General features: G+C 41.0%; 1 protein-coding gene across 6 annotated transcripts in view; it reads right to left on the bottom strand.

Moving 5' to 3' along the window:
- DCAF1 (DDB1 and CUL4 associated factor 1) overlaps nucleotides 1–19,041 on the bottom strand; it is a 48,769-nt gene that overhangs the window by 6,486 nt on the left and 23,242 nt on the right. For 5 of the 6 annotated variants that reach the window (XM_069027388.1, XM_069027387.1, XM_069027390.1 and 2 more), the window contains exons 14-22: nucleotides 17,032–18,292; nucleotides 15,932–16,130; nucleotides 15,176–15,258; nucleotides 14,302–14,386; nucleotides 12,657–12,890; nucleotides 12,020–12,113; nucleotides 11,456–11,560; nucleotides 10,673–10,746; nucleotides 9,649–9,753 (exon numbers count right to left, since the gene is read on the bottom strand). In XM_069027388.1, coding sequence (XP_068883489.1) covers nucleotides 9,649–9,753; nucleotides 10,673–10,746; nucleotides 11,456–11,560; nucleotides 12,020–12,113; nucleotides 12,657–12,890; nucleotides 14,302–14,386; nucleotides 15,176–15,258; nucleotides 15,932–16,130; nucleotides 17,032–18,292 — 2,240 coding nt within the window. Of the gene's footprint in view, nucleotides 1–5,732; nucleotides 5,791–9,648; nucleotides 9,754–10,672; nucleotides 10,747–11,455; nucleotides 11,561–12,019; nucleotides 12,114–12,656; nucleotides 12,891–14,301; nucleotides 14,387–15,175; nucleotides 15,259–15,931; nucleotides 16,131–17,031; nucleotides 18,293–19,041 lie in introns of those variants that run through there. The other variant, XM_069027391.1, reaches the window with a different exon arrangement.

The raw sequence follows: 19,041 nt of genomic DNA, 5'->3' as shown, positions 1-19,041 counted from the left end.
TGCCATGTTACAAGGGAAGACAAGACAGCTATTCCAATCCATATCTAGGTTTGTGTAGGAAAAACCTGGGAAACCAAGCCCCTGCCTACTCATCAGTGGCTCAACTTTGGGCAGTGACACAGGTGCTGCTGGAAAAAAGAACCAGCATGCATATCCATGCAAAATAAGAAGGCACCTGTACTCATCTTCCTCATTGGAGTAAACTCATCCATAGAACCCATGGACCAGCACACACCATAGGACTTAGTTACAGCTGAAACAACTCCTTGATATTAACTCCTTTAGATGCCTAAAGATATTCTTCTAACTGGAATGTCCTCTGTAGAAGCTTGGATCAGAACTTGAACTGTTCATAGAGTATTCATATTCCTCCTCTGCTTCCTTAGAGAATATTCTCTTCCCTCTCCAAGAGAAGTCACTTCACAGCTACCAGTTCCCTCTGCAGAAGGCACGAGGGTAGGACTACAGAATCCCAAACTGACCATCTCAAAACCTTCTCTCTGTAAAAGGTTCTACCTCACTATCATCACTCTGACTCCTGGTCTGGTATTTGTGTGTGCCCTGTGCTACAGCAAGGTGCACGATGATTGCAATGCAGCCACACTGAACCCCCATATTCCCATGGAATTCATGGAAAATTACAAACCACCTCAACCCGAGGCTGTGAAGGAGGGGCAGGGGGTGGGAAATCTACTGCCTGCTCCTTTTTAAATAGAGCAGGTAGTTCTCAGAGGGCCATGGTGGAGTCCAGCTCTTGAATTAAGGATGTCACACTGCTCTCCACTTTAGTTACACTGTGATTCAGGTATATTAATTAGCTGTAGATACCTAAACTTTCAATTAATTTAAGGGAGTTCTACCTTGATAGATGCCAAGAGCAGAACAGTTTTGAGTACTCACTGACCCTTAGTGAGACTCAAATTTGTAATTAGATATTACAGAGATACATATTAATTTTATTAATTAATGAGTATGAATACTAAGGGGTTTCTGTGTTATGCTCCCAATACTGCACCAGTGTCACCCCTCTTCATCCCCAGCACACACAATGTCACTACATAACAGCTGACATTGAGGTATCGACATGTCTGGATGGCCAAGTCTTTCTGCTCATCAAAAACACAGGGTCATGAGTACAGTAAAGGAATTTTCATCTAGGAAACACCCACTCTGTTTCATACACAAAATGGTTTCCTGGTCTCACTCTCTGCAAAAATACTGACAGAGTATTTCACTCTAGTTAAAGCAAAAAGGCTGCAAAAATAAGGCAATGAACAAAGGTGACAATTTCAAGCAAACAAACAAAACCCAGTTAAAATTATAAGGGGACAGCAAAGAGGGAGGCTCCAACTTTCATGTGGAATAGCTATCTACAGGATAGGATGTCCACACAAGGACAGGCCCCAGTATAACTTGCAAATTGTTTGACTCTAGCTAATTTGATTCAACTAATAAAGGCTAGTTTAGGCTGAAAAAGACCATCTATACAAAGGGTTGTATCAGTTTAACTCAAAAAGTCTTAAGCATGTAAGTTAGTAACATATGGAATCATCAGTTACATATTTTAGAGGAACTATCTGTTCTTCTAGCATCAGACTCCAAAATGGGACATTTTATTTAAATGTGCATTATTTCTGAACACTCACTAACTCACCCAAATTCACTAATTCACTTACACAATAACACAAACAGCATCAACACAGTCCATGACCCTGGAAATGCTTTAAGGATGTTTAAGAGGGCAAAAGTGGTTCCCATCAGCTTTCTAACACACCTGCATACAGGAAGATTTACAGAGATGTAATAGTACAAGAAAACCTGAACATAAACTTACAGAATCAGAAAAGTTGATTACACAGCAAAAGATTATCTTGAGATCATCTCAAAGCAAATTACTGGTAACTTAACTCCACTACCAGTTTGCTTCCAGAAAGCAGAGTAGATTTGGTTCAATTAATTTATCATTTATTACCCCCAAAGGAAAAAACTAAACAACATCCCCTAAAGGAATGGCAGATACTGGGGTTGCTGCACTGGAACAAAAAAACCTGTTTGACCTAATTCTTCATTTGCCAGTTTTTACAGCCCTTTCAGAGCTTAAGAAATACCCTTTGCACTTGTTCAAGCATTATGTGTTTTCTGCCATATTGTTCTTTGATGCCTGTTGGCACGCACTACATAAGCTTTCATCATCATCATAGAATTTCTTACCATTCCCCTTTACCAATCATCTTGCACATACAAAATTCACAAATTTGTCTTTTGTAGGTAGCACAGCTTATTGATATTTAACATATTCACTGGTGTTCATCGCTCAAAAATCATTCAAAGGCTCAGGAAAACCCCAGTATTTCACTTATTCAAACTCATGCAAAATACATGTTAGCTAAGCAGAACTTTAACTTTTTGATTTTAACATATCTCTGTAATGTGTTCTAACATTAAATTAGTGTATGTACAAAGTGCTTCCAGGAAGTATGACTTACAGCACTGCAGATCTGCAGTATATAAAAATAGACCAGCCTGCTTTTAAGTACTCTCAAGACATTTTTATAGAGCTTTCTTACATTTCTTGATTCCAAAATTTTTTATGACCACGTGACCAGAATTTGAGACTTCTCCACTGCAGATTACACAATCTCTGAAATCTACACTAGGCTGGCATTTAGTTGCCAAAGGAAGACCCCACAGGTCTTTTTCAATTGTTGATATTTGGGTTGGAAATTCTGATTCAGTTTTGACATCTACAGGTCACTGCTTTTTTGCTTGACATGGTTGCAGCCATTACAAAAAACTTTATCTGTTTGTCTCACACCTCACTGACTTTTCCTTCCTCTACTAGGACCTGATTCACAGTGCAAAACCAGGCAGCACATCAACAGTTCTGCCCAGCTTCTTGGGACTGCTCCATGAACTCCTTTCCCAGGCCCTGCTCACCTCCCATCAGCACCTCCAAGGCAGCACCTCTCACCTCCAGCTGCTTTCCAGCAACACTTCCTCCCTCTGAAAACACAATCTCTGTTGCACCTCTCAGTCTGAATCATGCTAGATGGTATTACTCTAACTATTCTCATTTTCATCTATCTTTTCTCTATCTGCAGAACAATTAATCCCATGTTAGAAAAGCTTTTCCCACTATTTCAAATGTTTCAGCTCCTATTTAATTCACTTCTGGCTACTTTTACCTAAGTCAAATTATCTGCTGGTAACATCTGCTTCTAGCAGTTATTTATTTCATCTAGATTTGTTTTATTTTAAAAGAAATTTATGTTTCCCATAGTCTCATTATTTTGGTTCATTTATTTGCTTTTGCAAGAAACAGCCTACTGGTTTGCTTCACCCTCCTTTCCCAAGTTTCTCTTACAGCAAATTTGTCTGGTCTCTTCCAGATTATCAGTATTATTTTAATTACTCCCTATTTCCATCTTGGGAAGGGGCTTTGCTTTCATAAAAAAGGGCATATGATCATTGTTCAAATACAAGTGTACTGAAGAACGTTTTACCCAGAGGAGTAAGTCTCTCCTTGTTCCAGTAATTTCTCTTTCTCCACAGACAGTCCCCTTGTCACATCTTCTGACAATTGTACTCCTTGCTGTGTACCATGTTGGTACTTTCTGGGCCTTTGCTATGCAATTCCCAAGAGTGACAATGTCTGTTTTTCAGTCACTTAAGAGTTTCTATCCAATTTCTCCCCACCCTCCCCAACCACTTCTTGACACTCCTGGACAACAGGTAGTGGAAAAAGCTTAAATACAGCCAACAGACTCCCTGGTCAAGCATGTAAGGAATTTCACATCCTAGATTACCTAGTGTCCATCCTTCCCCTCAGCTGGCAAACCCACTTCCTGTTATGTACCATTAAATTAATTCTAAGTATTCATCTCCTTCACACTACAGGGCTGCACCTACTTTTATCTTCTTGGCTACCTTCAGGGTTAGAATTTCTACTTCTTCATAGCCATTAGTCACAGAGCTAAAAATGTAGAAGCCTGGGAAGCTGCAGAAGTTGCTATATGTAACAAGCAAGGAATCTTACCATAGGCTTCTATGCAGGTGTAGGTATGTGCAGATTTAAAACAGGAAACAGCACACAGCGTACAGAATGTCACAGAGGCAAAACATGGAGTGAAGAAATAAAAAGCAGTTAATCTCTTAGTCTGTGTAAGTAGGTTTAGCTTGTCTAACAATGACTACTTACCTGTGATGAATGGCAAACCACCCATGATACAGACAAACAAAAGCTTTAAGGGAATGGGCCTCACATGGATCAGGAGGTTCAGGTGGGGCTCTTTTGAGCAAATTCTAGTTTTGCCTATGAAATGTTTCCATTTCAACCTAACTGTATGCACCTGATGATAATCAGCCTAGCTCCAGTCACTGTCCTCTGAGGCATGTGCCAGCCACCATTTCACAGCTGGTACCTTCCTTAATGCTTGGGATAAAGGGGTTTTAAGGTGACTGTTATTATATTCCCTGTGCTGCAGGGCTCAGAGGTAAAGTAAGGAGTACAGAATTAGGTACAATTTCTCAATATGCTTCTCTTCCTTTCTCTTACTGATCTCACACTCTCACTTACAAAAACAAATTCATTCCTTTAATTCCATGACAAAGAAAAATACTGCATAAAGGAATTTCAAGGTTTGGCAGGTAAATGAACTCCCTCTCCACGGACAAGAATTTGTTCCTTTATTTTCTCAAGCCTCTGACTGGAATTTCTCATCACAGCTCAGGCAGCTTTTATTTTCCTGGATCCCAACTACTGTGGCAATTCTAGAAAGATGTGTTAGGCAAGAGGAAGGACATCTTTGATTTATGTCACTGAACAGGCAGAATATGTTTTTATCTCTGCTGAAGCTGTTTTACTCCATAATACTAAGTCTGCCCTTCTGGAAACTCCAAATACTTATCTCTTTCCAAGAATTTCGTCTGTTTGCACTGCCTGAGAGCTACTGAAAATAGATTCTGAAACAGTAGAATAGGCTAAAGCAGTCACAGTTATTTGCTACTATCTAAAAATGTGGTAAGAAGTACAGGCACTGTTCTTTTAAATATCTGTTTTGGAGGATGCCTGTTCAAAAGATGTGTCTGTCATATAAAAGGGTCTCTGATAGAAACCACTCTTTACTCAGCCTCCCCAGCAGCAACTAAGCTCAAAGATTCCTATGAAGGTGTGCAATAAACACATATTATTATCATTTGACACATTTGTCTGAAAACACCCATTCACAGATATTACTCTGTAAACTATTTTATCCTTGAGTAAGATTGTGAATCTTCAAATATTACAGGAACAGCTCCCAAAACAAACCCTTCCTTAAGGGTCCCTGATGACATAAATCATTCTAGTCAGCTTATAGTGGCAAAGCACCACCATGGTCTGATGATTCCCAAGTATTTGTGCCAATATGGATTAAGGTTTGTAGGGTCTTTCCCCAGCAAGTAAGTATTTGCATGAAAAAAACAAACCAACTATATCAAACAACAGCAATAAAGTACAGTGGAATTACTGTTTGAATTACTGTTGCAGGCAGACAGGGGGAGAATCCTAAAATAAAAGTAGAAACTGGGATCACAAAGACCACATAGAAAGCTGAGGAAAACATTCTCCACCCTGGCTAAACCGTATGTTAGAATAGTGGTTGTCTTTCGAGTCTTTAATGCCTTATCAACAAAGTTTATTTCCCATCACCTAGAATTTTCTAAACCAATGCAAAAAGACAAATTACACACCTACCATCAACCATTTCGATAGCCCAGAAGCACTGCAGGATAATTAACAGTTCTTCAGGTCTGGCAAAAGAAGTAGAACACACTTTATAGGACAGGGACAGCTAGGTGAAGCAATGTGCTGCTGAAGCCATAAATCTCTGAACATGACAATAACTGAGGACACTGCTTGAGCCTCACAGATGCAACATCACCCACACGTACCACAGAGAGAAAAACAGCCCTTAAACAACTAATATGGAAAGAAAAGCTAAAACAGGGAAGTAAAAATGCACAGACTGAAAATCCTAAAACCCACTCAGAAGATCACCTCATCCAGACTTCAGTTTCACAGTTTTGAGTCTACTCTGTGTTCCCTTGGTTTCAGCTTTTCTGAGCACATAATATTTCTGAAGTCTCCTTTTCTAGCCCGTAGCAGCTGCCATGTGCCATTTCCTCTGAAATTCCTCATCTGCCTCACTACAGAAGACAGTACATTAACAAGTGAAACAGGGGATACTAATCAGCCAAGAAAAAGAAATAAGTAAGAATAAAGCAAGCTAACAACCAAAAGATGGTCCAAGATCTGCACCAGTAGCTCAGACACCCAACTAATTTTTTGCTAAATCTAACTGAAGGAGTGTATCAGAACAGTGGCAAACACAGGAGGAAAAAACAGGAAGATCTTGCAGCCAGACTGAAAAGTAGAAAACCCTTACATATTTCCCTGTATGCTGAACAGTGTTTTGCAAATACTTGTGAGTAAGACTGCTGGTTATTGATGGACACATTTGGATACGCACCCAGTGGTGAAATAATTCACAAAACTCATGAAAGTTCAAGGCAAGAACACTGCTATTTTTGGAGTGAAACACCCAACAAAAAGAGCTTGCAAACAGACTCTTGCTAAGCATGATACATCTTCAGTTTCCCTCAGTACACAGTAAGTACAGACCATCAACATTCATTAGCATTTGTTCTGTCAGGCTTGACAACTCTGGATTAGTGGCCATACCTAGGGAAAGGCAGCCTCCCAGGGATCTCACTGGAAAGGCTGGTACCGCAGCAGGGAAGAACCCAGCCTCACTGGTGATGTCCTCGAGCATTTCAAACAAACCCACAAACATTCACTGCAGAAATCCTATGCTCAAGCCACTGAGTCAGTCCCATCATTTAATTTGAGGGCAATTTATGTAGCAGATCAGTTGATCTTGCAAGGTTTGGATTGAGATAGGAGGAATAATATAGTTGTTTTGTTTCTTAAATTACAGAAGGAACTGAAAGATATCTATAGGCCAAACATCCCTACTAGGTTCATTTTAAAGACTGTCAGTCTTTGCTTTTTGAAAAAGCTGCCATGGAGCCTTCAGCTGACATTTGTCAGAACTGACATCGTGAGGCATCAAAATTCAAGGTTAAAAAAAAAAGTCAGGCAGATATTTTTCTCCACAGTTCTTGTCTCTTAACACAATTTTAAAAGCAATTTTATTGTGCATCATATGACTTCTGAGCAAGGCTTGCCCATCAGCCACCCTTCTGTTTGAGTACTCATTACTTTCTGTACAGGCAAAAAAATGTGCCCATGGGCCTTTGTAGGTCAGAGACAAAAATCCACATATGCATCAAGTCAAGGTGTGAGAGGCAGGGGTCAAGGAGATTAGTTTCTGCCTTAAAAACCTTGATGAAAAAGATGCCAAATTCATGTTAATTCATATGAATCATGAAGATCAGAAAACACCCTCTTTCACCTAGAAAGGGTTTTAGAGTATCTGTGAGAAGTTCCAATAAGTTTGAAATGTTATACCCAATTTTTCAAAAGCTAAATCACAGAAACTAACTAGGCAAATACTAAACACCTACACATATGTGTGAGGATATGCATACAAACAAAAATCCTGCCATCAAGGAACCTCTTCTTGGTCTCAACAGACAAGTGTACCAGAGAGATTCTGTCTTTATTCAGGAAAACCTCTATTCATTCTAGTTCAATGTTGGATGTCTCTACAGAGACAAAAGCTGTCTTTTGCAAACCTAAGACAAAAGCAAACCTGAAGAAAAAGCATAGAACAGCTGTAGGGACAGAAAGCAAGGGGATTATTTATGTTTGGCTATATATATATATGTACATTGAATTGAATTTGGGTTCATAAGTGTTGCTTCTATTAAAATCAAATCTCTCTTACTAAAGAAATTTGATTGTAACCATCCCTAAAAGTTGTTGTTTAGGAAACAGGTACAGACCCCAGCAATGGAGACCATAAAAAGCAGAAGTTAAGCAATACCAACTAGTCACTGAGCTTGCAAATCAATCCAGGAGCAGCTTTGTTTGAACACTCCATCAGCTTCACAGAAAAGCTTTTAGCACACTTAGATTCTGCCTGGGGCCACCTCTATTTGTAAGACAGGAAGTGTCCCCAGTCACATCTGATGGATGGCAGATCCCTTATCTCTACTGAGTACCTGGCGTTACAGCCTGGAACCATTGACTGCCTTGCACAAACACAGATCTCCCTTAAGTCAACACTTATCAGTGATTTTGCAAAGCAGTGCCCTGACAGCTGCTAGTTAATCATTGTACAATGCAAAACTCATTTCTGCTACAAACTATTTTTGGAGATTCTATAAAGAAAATATTAAATAGTTTACTAAAATATACTGAAAGTGAACAAAACCAGTGGAAGTGGAGACAGAAATAGTAAATACTGCCCAAGGCAAGCACTGGATGGTTGGGATGTAGAAAGGAAGGAAGGAGCAATAATCTCTCCTCCCTCTTCATTGCTTCCCAAGAAATTCTATTCTTCTAATCCATCCAACCTAGGGATAAAAACAGTGACCAATGACTTCAAAAGAATACCAAGACTTCAGCTGCAACCTTGTAGCACACTCAGTGGCCAGGACAGCACACTTCCCACCCAAAGGAGTACTACTGCTTTACCTTCAGAATTACAAGGAAAGGGTAATAACAACAACTCACTGCAAAGAAAATTACTCTTTCCTGAGATCTGCTCTCCAGTCTTCTGAACTAGAAAGTACAAGTTTTAACCTAGCAACAGGAAGATTCAGAGATAGAAAGGGTAGCACAAATCCAGCTCTCTCCATACAGTCTGGGAAAAAAAACCCACCAAAGTATTACCTTCTAGCATTCTTTGGAAAAAGGTGAAGTCAGCTTTTCTCACAGGAAATACAAATGTATGATTTACTAGAATGCAGACACCAAAGAGCAAAGAATGATGTGTTTAAAATCTTTAGGGAATTGAAGCATAAGGTCTTTGCCTGTCCAAAAAACCCCCCAAAACACCTGACACCCACAAAGTTACAAACTGATTCTGAGGAATTTTAATTCTCACTTTACTGTAGTAAGCATTCTGTGCTACTGTGTACTCTACCAGCTGCACCCTGAGGGGCACTTACTGCAGTTCTAAGCTCGTTTGTCAAGTTGCCAAACAGCTGATCCGAGAAGGAAAACCAACACATCCCAGTGCAAACCTACAGCCCTCTTTAAACCTTTTGCTGTGTGGAAGTACTGTGCAGTTTCACTGAATTAGTCACAAGCTGTGGCTCTTCCAGAAGTTGGTGATAAATCATGTCCAAATATGAGACTTGGAATTGAAAAGAGGAAAGCCTCAAGCACTACTGTCTAAACTGGGGGTCGAAATTCTTTAAAAAAAGAAAAAGCCGAACAAAAAGCAAAGCTGCTGATCAAGACTGAATACTTAAGGAAATTAATAAATAAACTATAAATGATTGTGTTAGTTTACAGCACACAAAGTTACTGTTCACACTGGTTCTGCACACACGGTCTTAGTTTACACTGACAGTAAAGTGATCTATTCACATTAGGTGAGGCCAAATGAGGCCTCTGTACTTTCTGGGTAATAAAGGAACACATGTAGAGGGCTAACAGCTACTCTTGAACAGCCAGGTTAATGCTGTGCTTCTCACCTGATCTTCTTCTTCATCCTCCTCATCTTCTGCCAGCCGCTGCCGGCCCACTTCATAGAGCCTGCACACCGTGTCCATGTTCATGGCATCCATGCTGCCTTGGTTCTGCAGGGGAGATGCCCACACAGAAGTTAGCCCCAGGAACTGAGCTCAGCTGTCATATTCAATGCTACATCTGATCTCAATCACAGAAACATTTGCAAAATCCTTCCTTCTCATTTACCAGCAGCAGTACAATTAGCACTAAAAATGAGTCTCTTTGGTTTCAAGACCTGCCATGTTCCCTGAAGTAACATTTCCAGTGACTCCTATAAAAGAAAATTTTCTTGGTCTCAACCCTTGTCATCTGCAACTTCAGTACTTAAACATGAAGTTAGCCCTGCTACAAATTCTTGACTTGCTTTTGTGGTCTGTAGGGATCAGTGGTTCACAGAGTATAAAGCTGACAGGATTAGTCACTACATGTGCATAATCAGGCTTCAAGAAATTGGGTTCTGACAACATATTATTGAGCAAAGAACTGCATCCCTAACAAACTAGAAGTTTTGCTCAGTAATTTTTGCTTCAAATCCTTAGCTTCTGGGATTTTTCTAGGAACACAAGTGTAAAATGAGCAATATGAGTGATTCACAGTAAAGTTCTACAGGAAGCCCCCGAAAGATTGCATTTCCCAGTTATTTGGTACAGTGCTCATTTTAATTTGCAGTAATAGGAAATCATTGCTATAAATAAGAAAAAAACACATTTCTCTTATGCTCATGAGAAGGAAAACCTCTGTACATATTAAAGGGGGGAGAGTTTGAAGAAGAGAAGCAAATGTGTTCGGAAATTTAAGGAATGAGAGGCAGCAAAACAAGACTGCAGGGGGTGCAGAATAAAAAGCAAACAGCATCTTTAGCACCATCAAAACACCACCACTACTTAGGACATGAATTTAACAGCAGGACCTCCAAAAAAAGAAACAACAAAAGCAGTGCATTCAAACCACAGCTACAGAGACCAGAGTTTATTTTAGCTGCTTTACCTCAATGACAGCCAGATAGCAGTCCTTGCTGTCTGTGCACAAGTCAAAGATATTCCTCTTTACATCTATGGTAGCTGGAAAACATCACAGAACAAACTCAGTGGTTAACTGCAGGTTACTTAATGCTCACTGAAAAAGAAGTGTCTAAAAGCAAATAATACAATCTTGGGACAAGAAAAAACAGCTGAAACAGAAGTGAAATAAATGTTTGTAGGTAATTCAACCTGTAATAAAGAATAGAAACGTTGGAGACCATTGTAAAAAACAGCCATGTAAGGTCTTAACCTGCTCTGCATGGTGCCTCCTCCCTTGTTAATACATTTATTGGTTTCCCTAAGCACAGTACACAACAGATCATCCTTGAGAATAGGTGGCAACAAAAAGGGACTGAGCTGTGACCTATGTCTCCCTTCAATAGCAAAAGCCACATTTGTTTACATCCACAGCAGCAATTAGCTTAGCTCCATGAGCTAAAAAAAGAGCCCCATGTGAAATGAGAGCAATGCCATCCTGGCCAAGTGACCTACTGTCTCAGATTATGCCTTACTTGGGAAGAAGAAAGGAAATAAAGCCAGAACAGTAGCAAGTAAGGCAGTCACACACTGAATGGGATATGATACTTGAAATTATGTCAGAGTTAAACCCAGCTCCTGTGCTTCGATCCCAACAGGATATAGCAGTTTGTTTTCTCACACATGCAAAGAGAAGTGAATGTTACTAAGCAAACTTTCAATAAACCTTCAAACCTCCAGACAAAGCTATTGGCTGCTCTCTTACTCTTACCTATAGGTTTATAATCAGTTGCATTAAATGTCCTGAAAGAAGAGCCAAAGGGACTTCTCATTCTCTCCTCCAGAAGGTCATCCTCATCATCTGCCTGCAACATAGCTGAAACAACAAAAGATTATTCCACAAGTCTGCCTTCCATTAGTGACTACCATTAATCAGCTTCAGATCAAATTAGACTCTGACATGAATTTTCTTTATATTTAATAGCTTGGCAAGACCCATTTAATATCTACTCTTCCAGAGATGCCTTTATTGATACTACAGATCATCAAAACTTAATACAGAGGACAAAATTATTTTCTCAAGCATCACTGGATCTGCCATTATACAACAGGCTGCTTTTTAATCTCACAAATTAGTTGTGATATTGCTGACGTTACAGAAAACTGTCTTTGTCAGCAATACACGTAGCATGAACATCCTGGAAAAAATCCAGTTCACACATGCCACTAAGGCCTGGAGTTACACAGTCTCTGAAGCTTCCCATTTCACTGAACAAGCATCTACTTATCTCACAAGAGGTGACCCACGAGAGTGATGTAAGGGGAGAAGTCCTACCTCCATACATCACTGTGCCAGTATAGTTGAAGACCACACGACACTGATCCAGAGCAGGTACTGTGTGTAACAAATGGAAAGTTCGGAGGTCCCACTGAAAAAATACAGTCTAAGGAACAACAAACAATTAAAAGTTTCTATTTCCTTTTCAGTGAAGTGGCAAAGAACTGACTGCCTGCATTCAAGAAACCTCATTGCCACTCTCTTGCAAATACGGTGGAAGCAGGGTTGGATTCTACCACTACAATTCCATTCCATGTGTTCAAAATGAAAAAGCTCCTACTCAAAATGGCATTCCCAGTCATGAGAGGTTACTGCAGTACACCTTCAAGGCTGATCTTGTTAAGACACGGGGAGAGAGCTGAGAGCTCAGCCATGGAGCGTGTATCAGAAAAGGAAATCTCTCTTGCTCTCTCTCTGTATTGTTTTCTCTAGGCTACATCAGAGGCAGAATATCTAGATTTAAATTAGCTACCTAACAGTCCCTACTCTTCCTTGATTAACAGATAGAAACTCCTGCTACCACATGTAACATGTGACACAGCAGACCATTCATACAACTCTGCAAACAGCTACTTGATCATCCATACCAATTCTTGAGCTCCCAGCATCAGTTACCACAGTGGCCAAAGGATACAATTTCAGTGTTGACTATGACCTCCAGCCCATTGGGATGGAAAACACCACTGATAGTCATGTTGAATTTGTCAAACTTGTGGATGGCTTGTGCTGATCTGACATCCCAGAGGACACCATCATTTAGGACAAGGTCATCAGTGGGGTTAAAAGTGGCACAGTTCTTCTTGTAGTTGTTGGCAAGATCTGGGTTAAACAGAGTCAATAGCTTGTTGCCAGTCTGAATATCATAGATCTTTTAGATTAAAAAGAAAAAGAAAGATTAGTCACAATTTGTAATATACCTGTGCCTAAAACCACCCCCTGTTCCCCTTTCTAGATTGCTTACAGAATCACCCCGCTCCCCATTTCACTTTTCCATTTCATGTGACAGCATTCCATAAATAACCCTTCCCAGCAGCCCTTTAATAGTTTTTTCACAGCTGGAACCAAGCCTCACAATAAGTTTTGGCCAGTGCTTGGCTTACTGCAGGTTCACTGACATAATTCACTACAATCAGGATGAGTTCCAAATAAAATAACCCCACTATGAGGAATGGACTGGAAAGCTGCAATCACAGGTACCACTTAGCCAGAAACTATTTCAGAAATGGAACTGCTTTCAGAGCAGATGGTATTTACAAACATTAAAACTCCAAAGCACACAAGTGAGGGGAATAAAGCCAGAAACTATAGAAAAGGAGTTAAAATTCCTGGCATTTACAAGAAAGGCAACTTTGAGCTTTGGCACATGAAACTTTGGGAATACAAAAAGGGCTTCAAACTATCACAAAGGGTTTATGACCATCTCCTCAGATAAATCTGATCTGTAACATCCTTCAGAGTCTAGCTCTTGTTCAAACTTAGAGAGGAAAATATTCTCAAGAACTGGAAAACAAATCTGTTTACCAGATAAACACAAGACACAAACTGATTTGATTTTCGGCTAGATCCAAGTTAAAAACTGAGCAGGAATGGAGAGTTTACTTAAACAAATCAGAGTTACATTTGAAATTATAAATAATTTGAATAATTTGTATTACATGAAAATTTTTTATGCAAATTCTCTTTCAAGAGAGACAGGGCCTATAACAAATGCAAATTAGCCCTGCAAAGCAGCAGAAGCTCTCTTGAGCCTTGTCTGTCCAATTTGCAGGTATTCATGCAAAGCACTACAACAGTACTCTCTGAAGACACAGTGCTGAAGTTAAATTACCCAAAAGTAAGCTGCAAATGCGGGGGGGGGGCGGGGAGGGCAAAAGAAGGACACTTGTAATAGGTCATTTCCCACAGCTGTTGACTGAGCTACTGTTTACAGTGGAACTTTCTTATTATTACTATTACTGAAAAGTAAGGCTAAGAAAGCAAGTTCAAAAGGAAAAAAAACACCCTGCATGATCTCCCTCAAATGAATAAAACAAAGCACAATCTACAATTGCTCAGGATACTTGCCCAGAGGCAACACATCCACACTTGTGCTACAGCTGGTTGAGATAGTCAAGTTTATACCCTGAGGAACAGGGAGAGGTTATTTGACACTCTCAAAGCTTTCCTCTGAAGCTCATCAGTTACACAGAGCATCAAAGTACTCACATCAGTTAATAAACATCCTATGGAGAATTATATTCCTGCCAGAGCTTCACAGCCAGGAGCTTTCTGGTACTTACATGTGCAATGTCTCCCTTTGTGCCAATGACCCTGTCCTGAGAGTGCTTGCTGAACTCCACATAGTGGTCATCAGGGAAGGAATGCCTGCAGATACAGACATTAAAAAAGTCAAGGAATTGCAGATTCTATGTGACCCAAACAACACCAACAACTCCAGCACAGGTCTCAACAACAGAAAAGATGTAGAAAACCCTTTCCTTTGCCACTGACCATAACCTACTGCAGTAGCAAATTCAGACCTGCCACCAACAGGGCCTGCCATAAACATGACACTCTTTGGAGAAGTCAGCAATTGATGGCACCATGAACAATTCAAACACGTGCAGCCTGAGGAAGTTAAACCTTTCCTCTGAAAAAAGGCCTCTAGCTGACCCCATGCAGATCACACAAAAACAGTTGTTTACAACTAAAGTAGACAACAACAAACCTTTTAAAAATGAGGAGTTTTTCACCCATTTTTTTATGGGAAGGAACAATTGTAAATACTGAAATAGATTTTAAAGAGTTTGCAGTCCAGGTCTAACAATTTCACCCTGCAAACCACCATGCTAGTTGAATTCTGAACTGGCTACATAAAGATTGCCAAGACAATTTACAAACATGAGAATAAAAACACAAACATGTTTCTTTGCCTTCAGGAGTAACAGTGACTTTACTGATCTATCTTGCACTAAACAGGACTTTAAGTAGAATTTAGAATTTGCTCTGTACCAAATAAAATAGGGAATATACCAACATAAGAAAGGGAGCACGTTTTATTTTTCACAAGAGACATTGTGAGATCTGTGCTATTCTGTTTTACAGAGTTTATTCCTGTATCAAATGGTTCTTCCAGCTGCAGCACACCCCACAGCTGAATCAGAGTGTACCTACTTCATATCAAAGACAGACTTCATCCCCCACAATGCAGACAGAGGTTGGCTCCAGGTAGCAGATGTCAGCAATAAAGATCCATCCTGGATTTCCAGATTGGAGCAGAGGAAGGGAAAAGAATACCAGGGAAAACAGAGGTTATCATTTTACCTGTACACTTTTAACTTACAAGATCAATTTAGAAACTAAAGAGCACACGTTTGTGCCTAATACTACTCCTATAGGGATAAAATCCAGGTATCTAATACTCTGTATAACAAAGAGCCCTTGGTAGACAAACTTTGTTCCCATTGTTATTCCTAATCTATGATGTTAACAGCAGATAACATCAGGATCGTTCATGGCTGAATTCTGATGTCCTGTGAATGGAGTCCATTTTGCTTGTAAATCTTTTCTTTCTTCCTAGAATCATCCCCTGAAAAGTTTCTTTTTCCAGAAAAGGGAAGATACAGAAACTCTGATATCTGATCTCACACATAAACAAATGTGTAATAGTCAGTTTAAGCATTCTTCTACTTCCAGACATATATATTAATTTCTTAAGAAGACACACAGCCACTGTGTATCTTCTTTATTATCTTGGGAAGAAAAAAACCCTAAATGTAGAACTCACAAGAGTGAGAGTATGCAACTATTACAAGTACTTCAATGACAGGCACTGCAGGCCAGCCAGTAGGTACATTTTAGATGTACATATCCAGATGGGCCCAAAACATATCAGGGCCTAAAAATCAGAACATGTCTGGGATTCCTTACCCTGGATGGCTCAAGGTGCGTGATGGCAGAGTTATGGCAGTTGTAACTGGCCTCCTCCTGTCCACTGAACACGTTGTAGAGTTTCAACTGCCCCGTGCAAGTACCCAGCATTAAGAATCGTTCTCTTGCAGAAAATGCGCAACAGGTAAAGCCACTTTCATCTTCATTTGCTTCCCTGAACACAGAAATTGGACGGAACCTAGAGAAAGCAAAAATACATGGGTAACCCAAAAGAGAGAACCAAAACTGAAATGCTGTGTGATGATATTAAATCCAGCCCTTAAATATTACATAGGTACAAGTTATAGCTTTCTTCTAGAACAAGATAAGTGTCAATGTGAAGACTAGTGCTCGAGTATTACAACAGTGTTTGCAATCTTTAGGGTCTGTTTTCCACTATGTGGTACTTCTGTTAAAGCACATCATTAAGCTGAAGCACTTGGACTCCATCTTCAAAGTTGGATTGATGGAAAACCTGTAATGTCAACACCTGACTAAGTACAGAGAGCTAGCAAAAAAGTTCCTAACAGTTCTGAAACACTTAGCACAAGAAGATGTCACATCAGCCAAACAACCTCCTGACATCACAGCTTCCCATGGTGACACTGCTTTCACTGTGAAGATGCTTTCGTGAACGTGTCATCTGTATTTTCATAAACTTTACATCACCTTCCAGTTTAACCTCAGGAAAGGCCACATAAAGAGGCAACTGGTGGTGCTGATGATTCAGTTGCAAGAACAAAATACAGTTTTCACTGTCCTGCATCTGTCAGCCAACCATCCTCAAGGCTATGCTACACTCTCATGTAAAATTGGTGCTACATACTCACCTTCCAAAGGAGAACAAAGAGCTACCAGCTTCATTAGTCAATGTTGCTACTGAAAATAAAGTGTGCTTTGGGTACTAAGGGTCAGCACTAAGGACAAGACAAACAGAACTACTAAAAAAGCCTTTCAAGGATCTCGCACTGTCACTGTGAATGAAAACTCTTTTGTCTCCAAGGATACTTCACTGTGGGACTGCACAGCCTGAATCCAGGTAATGCTTTTTGGCACAGGGTACATCCTGAGAGGGATCACAACATTGTTTTCTTCCTTACCTGCTAAATATAAGGTGTCTATCAAAGCAGCCACCATCCACCCCTCCGTACTTCGGAAAGGCTGCCCTGCGGGTCAGCCGTGAGGTAAAGTTAGTGGGCGCCTGGCGCCTCTGTTTTGGCTCAGGACACTGGTGGGGAGTAAAGAGAGAGAAAGGGGGACAGGTGGCAACAGGGTTCTTGCAGCGGGCGTGCTGCTCCCTAAGATACTCTGTGATTATACTGTCCAGCGTGGGTGGGGAAGGAAGGTGTCTGTCCAGCTGCTTTTTGATAGCTGGGCTCTGGCTGTAGGCGCCATGGTCCGATTTTTGTCGCAACACTCTGATTTTCCTGCCGTTGCAGGGAGATGGCCTCTCCCTGACAAAGCTAATTCTGCCAATCAGAGGAGAGTTGCTGGCATAAGAAGGACCTGGAAGGGCAGGTGGACCTTGGGATGCAGACGGCCTTGCCTGAGCATGGACAGAGGTGGCAGTGGAACCTACAGCAGTGTGGCTACCCAAACGGGCTGAGATGCCATTAGCTATGCGAGGAGTGCGAGGCAGAGTCACCGGAGAGGCAGCGGCCGCAACAGGGGTGAAGGCAGAGGAGTGAGATGCTGCAGTCATGGGCAGGTCAGCCTCTTTTGTGAGGACAGACGCAGTTTCCCCGAGGCCCTTAGAGATGAGATGGTTCCGGATCAGCAGCAGCAGCTCCTTCTCAGGAAATGTGATCCTCGACTGGGCCACCACATCCGCCTTCTGCAGCCGAGCCAGCGAGACGTCCGTGCCGATGAGCAGGGGCTTCCCTGAGACGCGCTCGATGAGCTCGGCAGCGTATTTGCAGAACTTCACGTGCTCGCTGCGCTTGTCCTGCAGCACCGGCTCCTTCATCAGCTGCTGGATCTGACAGCTGCTGAACAGGGGCAGCTTGCTGATAATCTGCCGGACGGTGCTACTGCGCGACAGCCCCACCAGGGCTTTGCAGGCCAGTGCCCGGATCTGATCTGCATCAGTGATCGGCATCTTCACAGACAGCAACGACAGCAGCACCTTGATGCCATTGTTGGACTGCACCACATTCCACATCTTGGCTAACGTGTGCTCACTGCTCTTGGGGGCCTGAGGAAGCTTTCGACGAGGAGTTCCAGAGATGAATTTCCCGATGCTGGAGATCCGATTATCTGGGCCACACACACAGTTGATGATGATCTGAAGGGCTGATTTCTGAATCTCAGCATCATGGATGAAAAACTCACCCTCAGCAACTCCAAGGATGATACTAATACCTAGTGAGGGAAATAAATAGTTTCTTCAATACTCCAAAATATATCTTACACAAGCTGATCAGACAAGTAAGGGAGTTGTCCAACAAATCTGAAGAAAATTTCCCTTAATTCTGGAAATTCCTGAAGTTCTGCTAACTAATCTAAGACATATTCTTCTACCTCCCTAGCAAAGTGTTTTCCTGCACTGCTGGTCCTCCACTTCATCATCAGTAGGTAGTGTCATACAATCTCTCAGATCAAGCACACTCCAGGAGTAAAAAAATCTAAGGTATCCAGACCAGAGCAAGATGCACAGATATGCTCTGATTCTTACTGCAGAGAGCAACTCTCCTACACAAGACATCCAGTCACTGAAAACAAAGTAATCATATAACAACTTTCAAAAGGAATCAAGCAAAAAAGAAATTTTAGGGTTACTTTTTTTCCCCCACAGAATTCCTGTTAGTTTCTGCTTCAGAAGATCAAAACCCTCATAGAATTGGTATTTGCCTACAGAGTCATTGTGCAAAAGAAATTGTCTTTTGCCTATATCTAGTACCCTGCCTGCCCTTTATTTTTATTTTCTTAAAAAGAAAAGTGAGGCTCCAGTTAAAGCAGAAGCCTTGGATCTGATCCAGGCACATCTCACTCATTTACATGCTGAACCTGGAGGCAACCAGTTAGAGCATAACTCACACAGCAATAATTGTTCCTCTCCCATACTCTCGAATGCCATATCCTCAGGAGACCTAAATTTCTGGGAAACTGAG

Source organism: Aphelocoma coerulescens, chromosome 12, assembly GCF_041296385.1.
Source record: "Aphelocoma coerulescens isolate FSJ_1873_10779 chromosome 12, UR_Acoe_1.0, whole genome shotgun sequence".
In the NCBI taxonomy this organism is placed as follows: Eukaryota; Metazoa; Chordata; class Aves; order Passeriformes; family Corvidae; genus Aphelocoma; species Aphelocoma coerulescens.
Note: the sequence above shows the minus strand (reverse complement) of the source record. Positions and strands in the feature narration are given on the sequence as shown.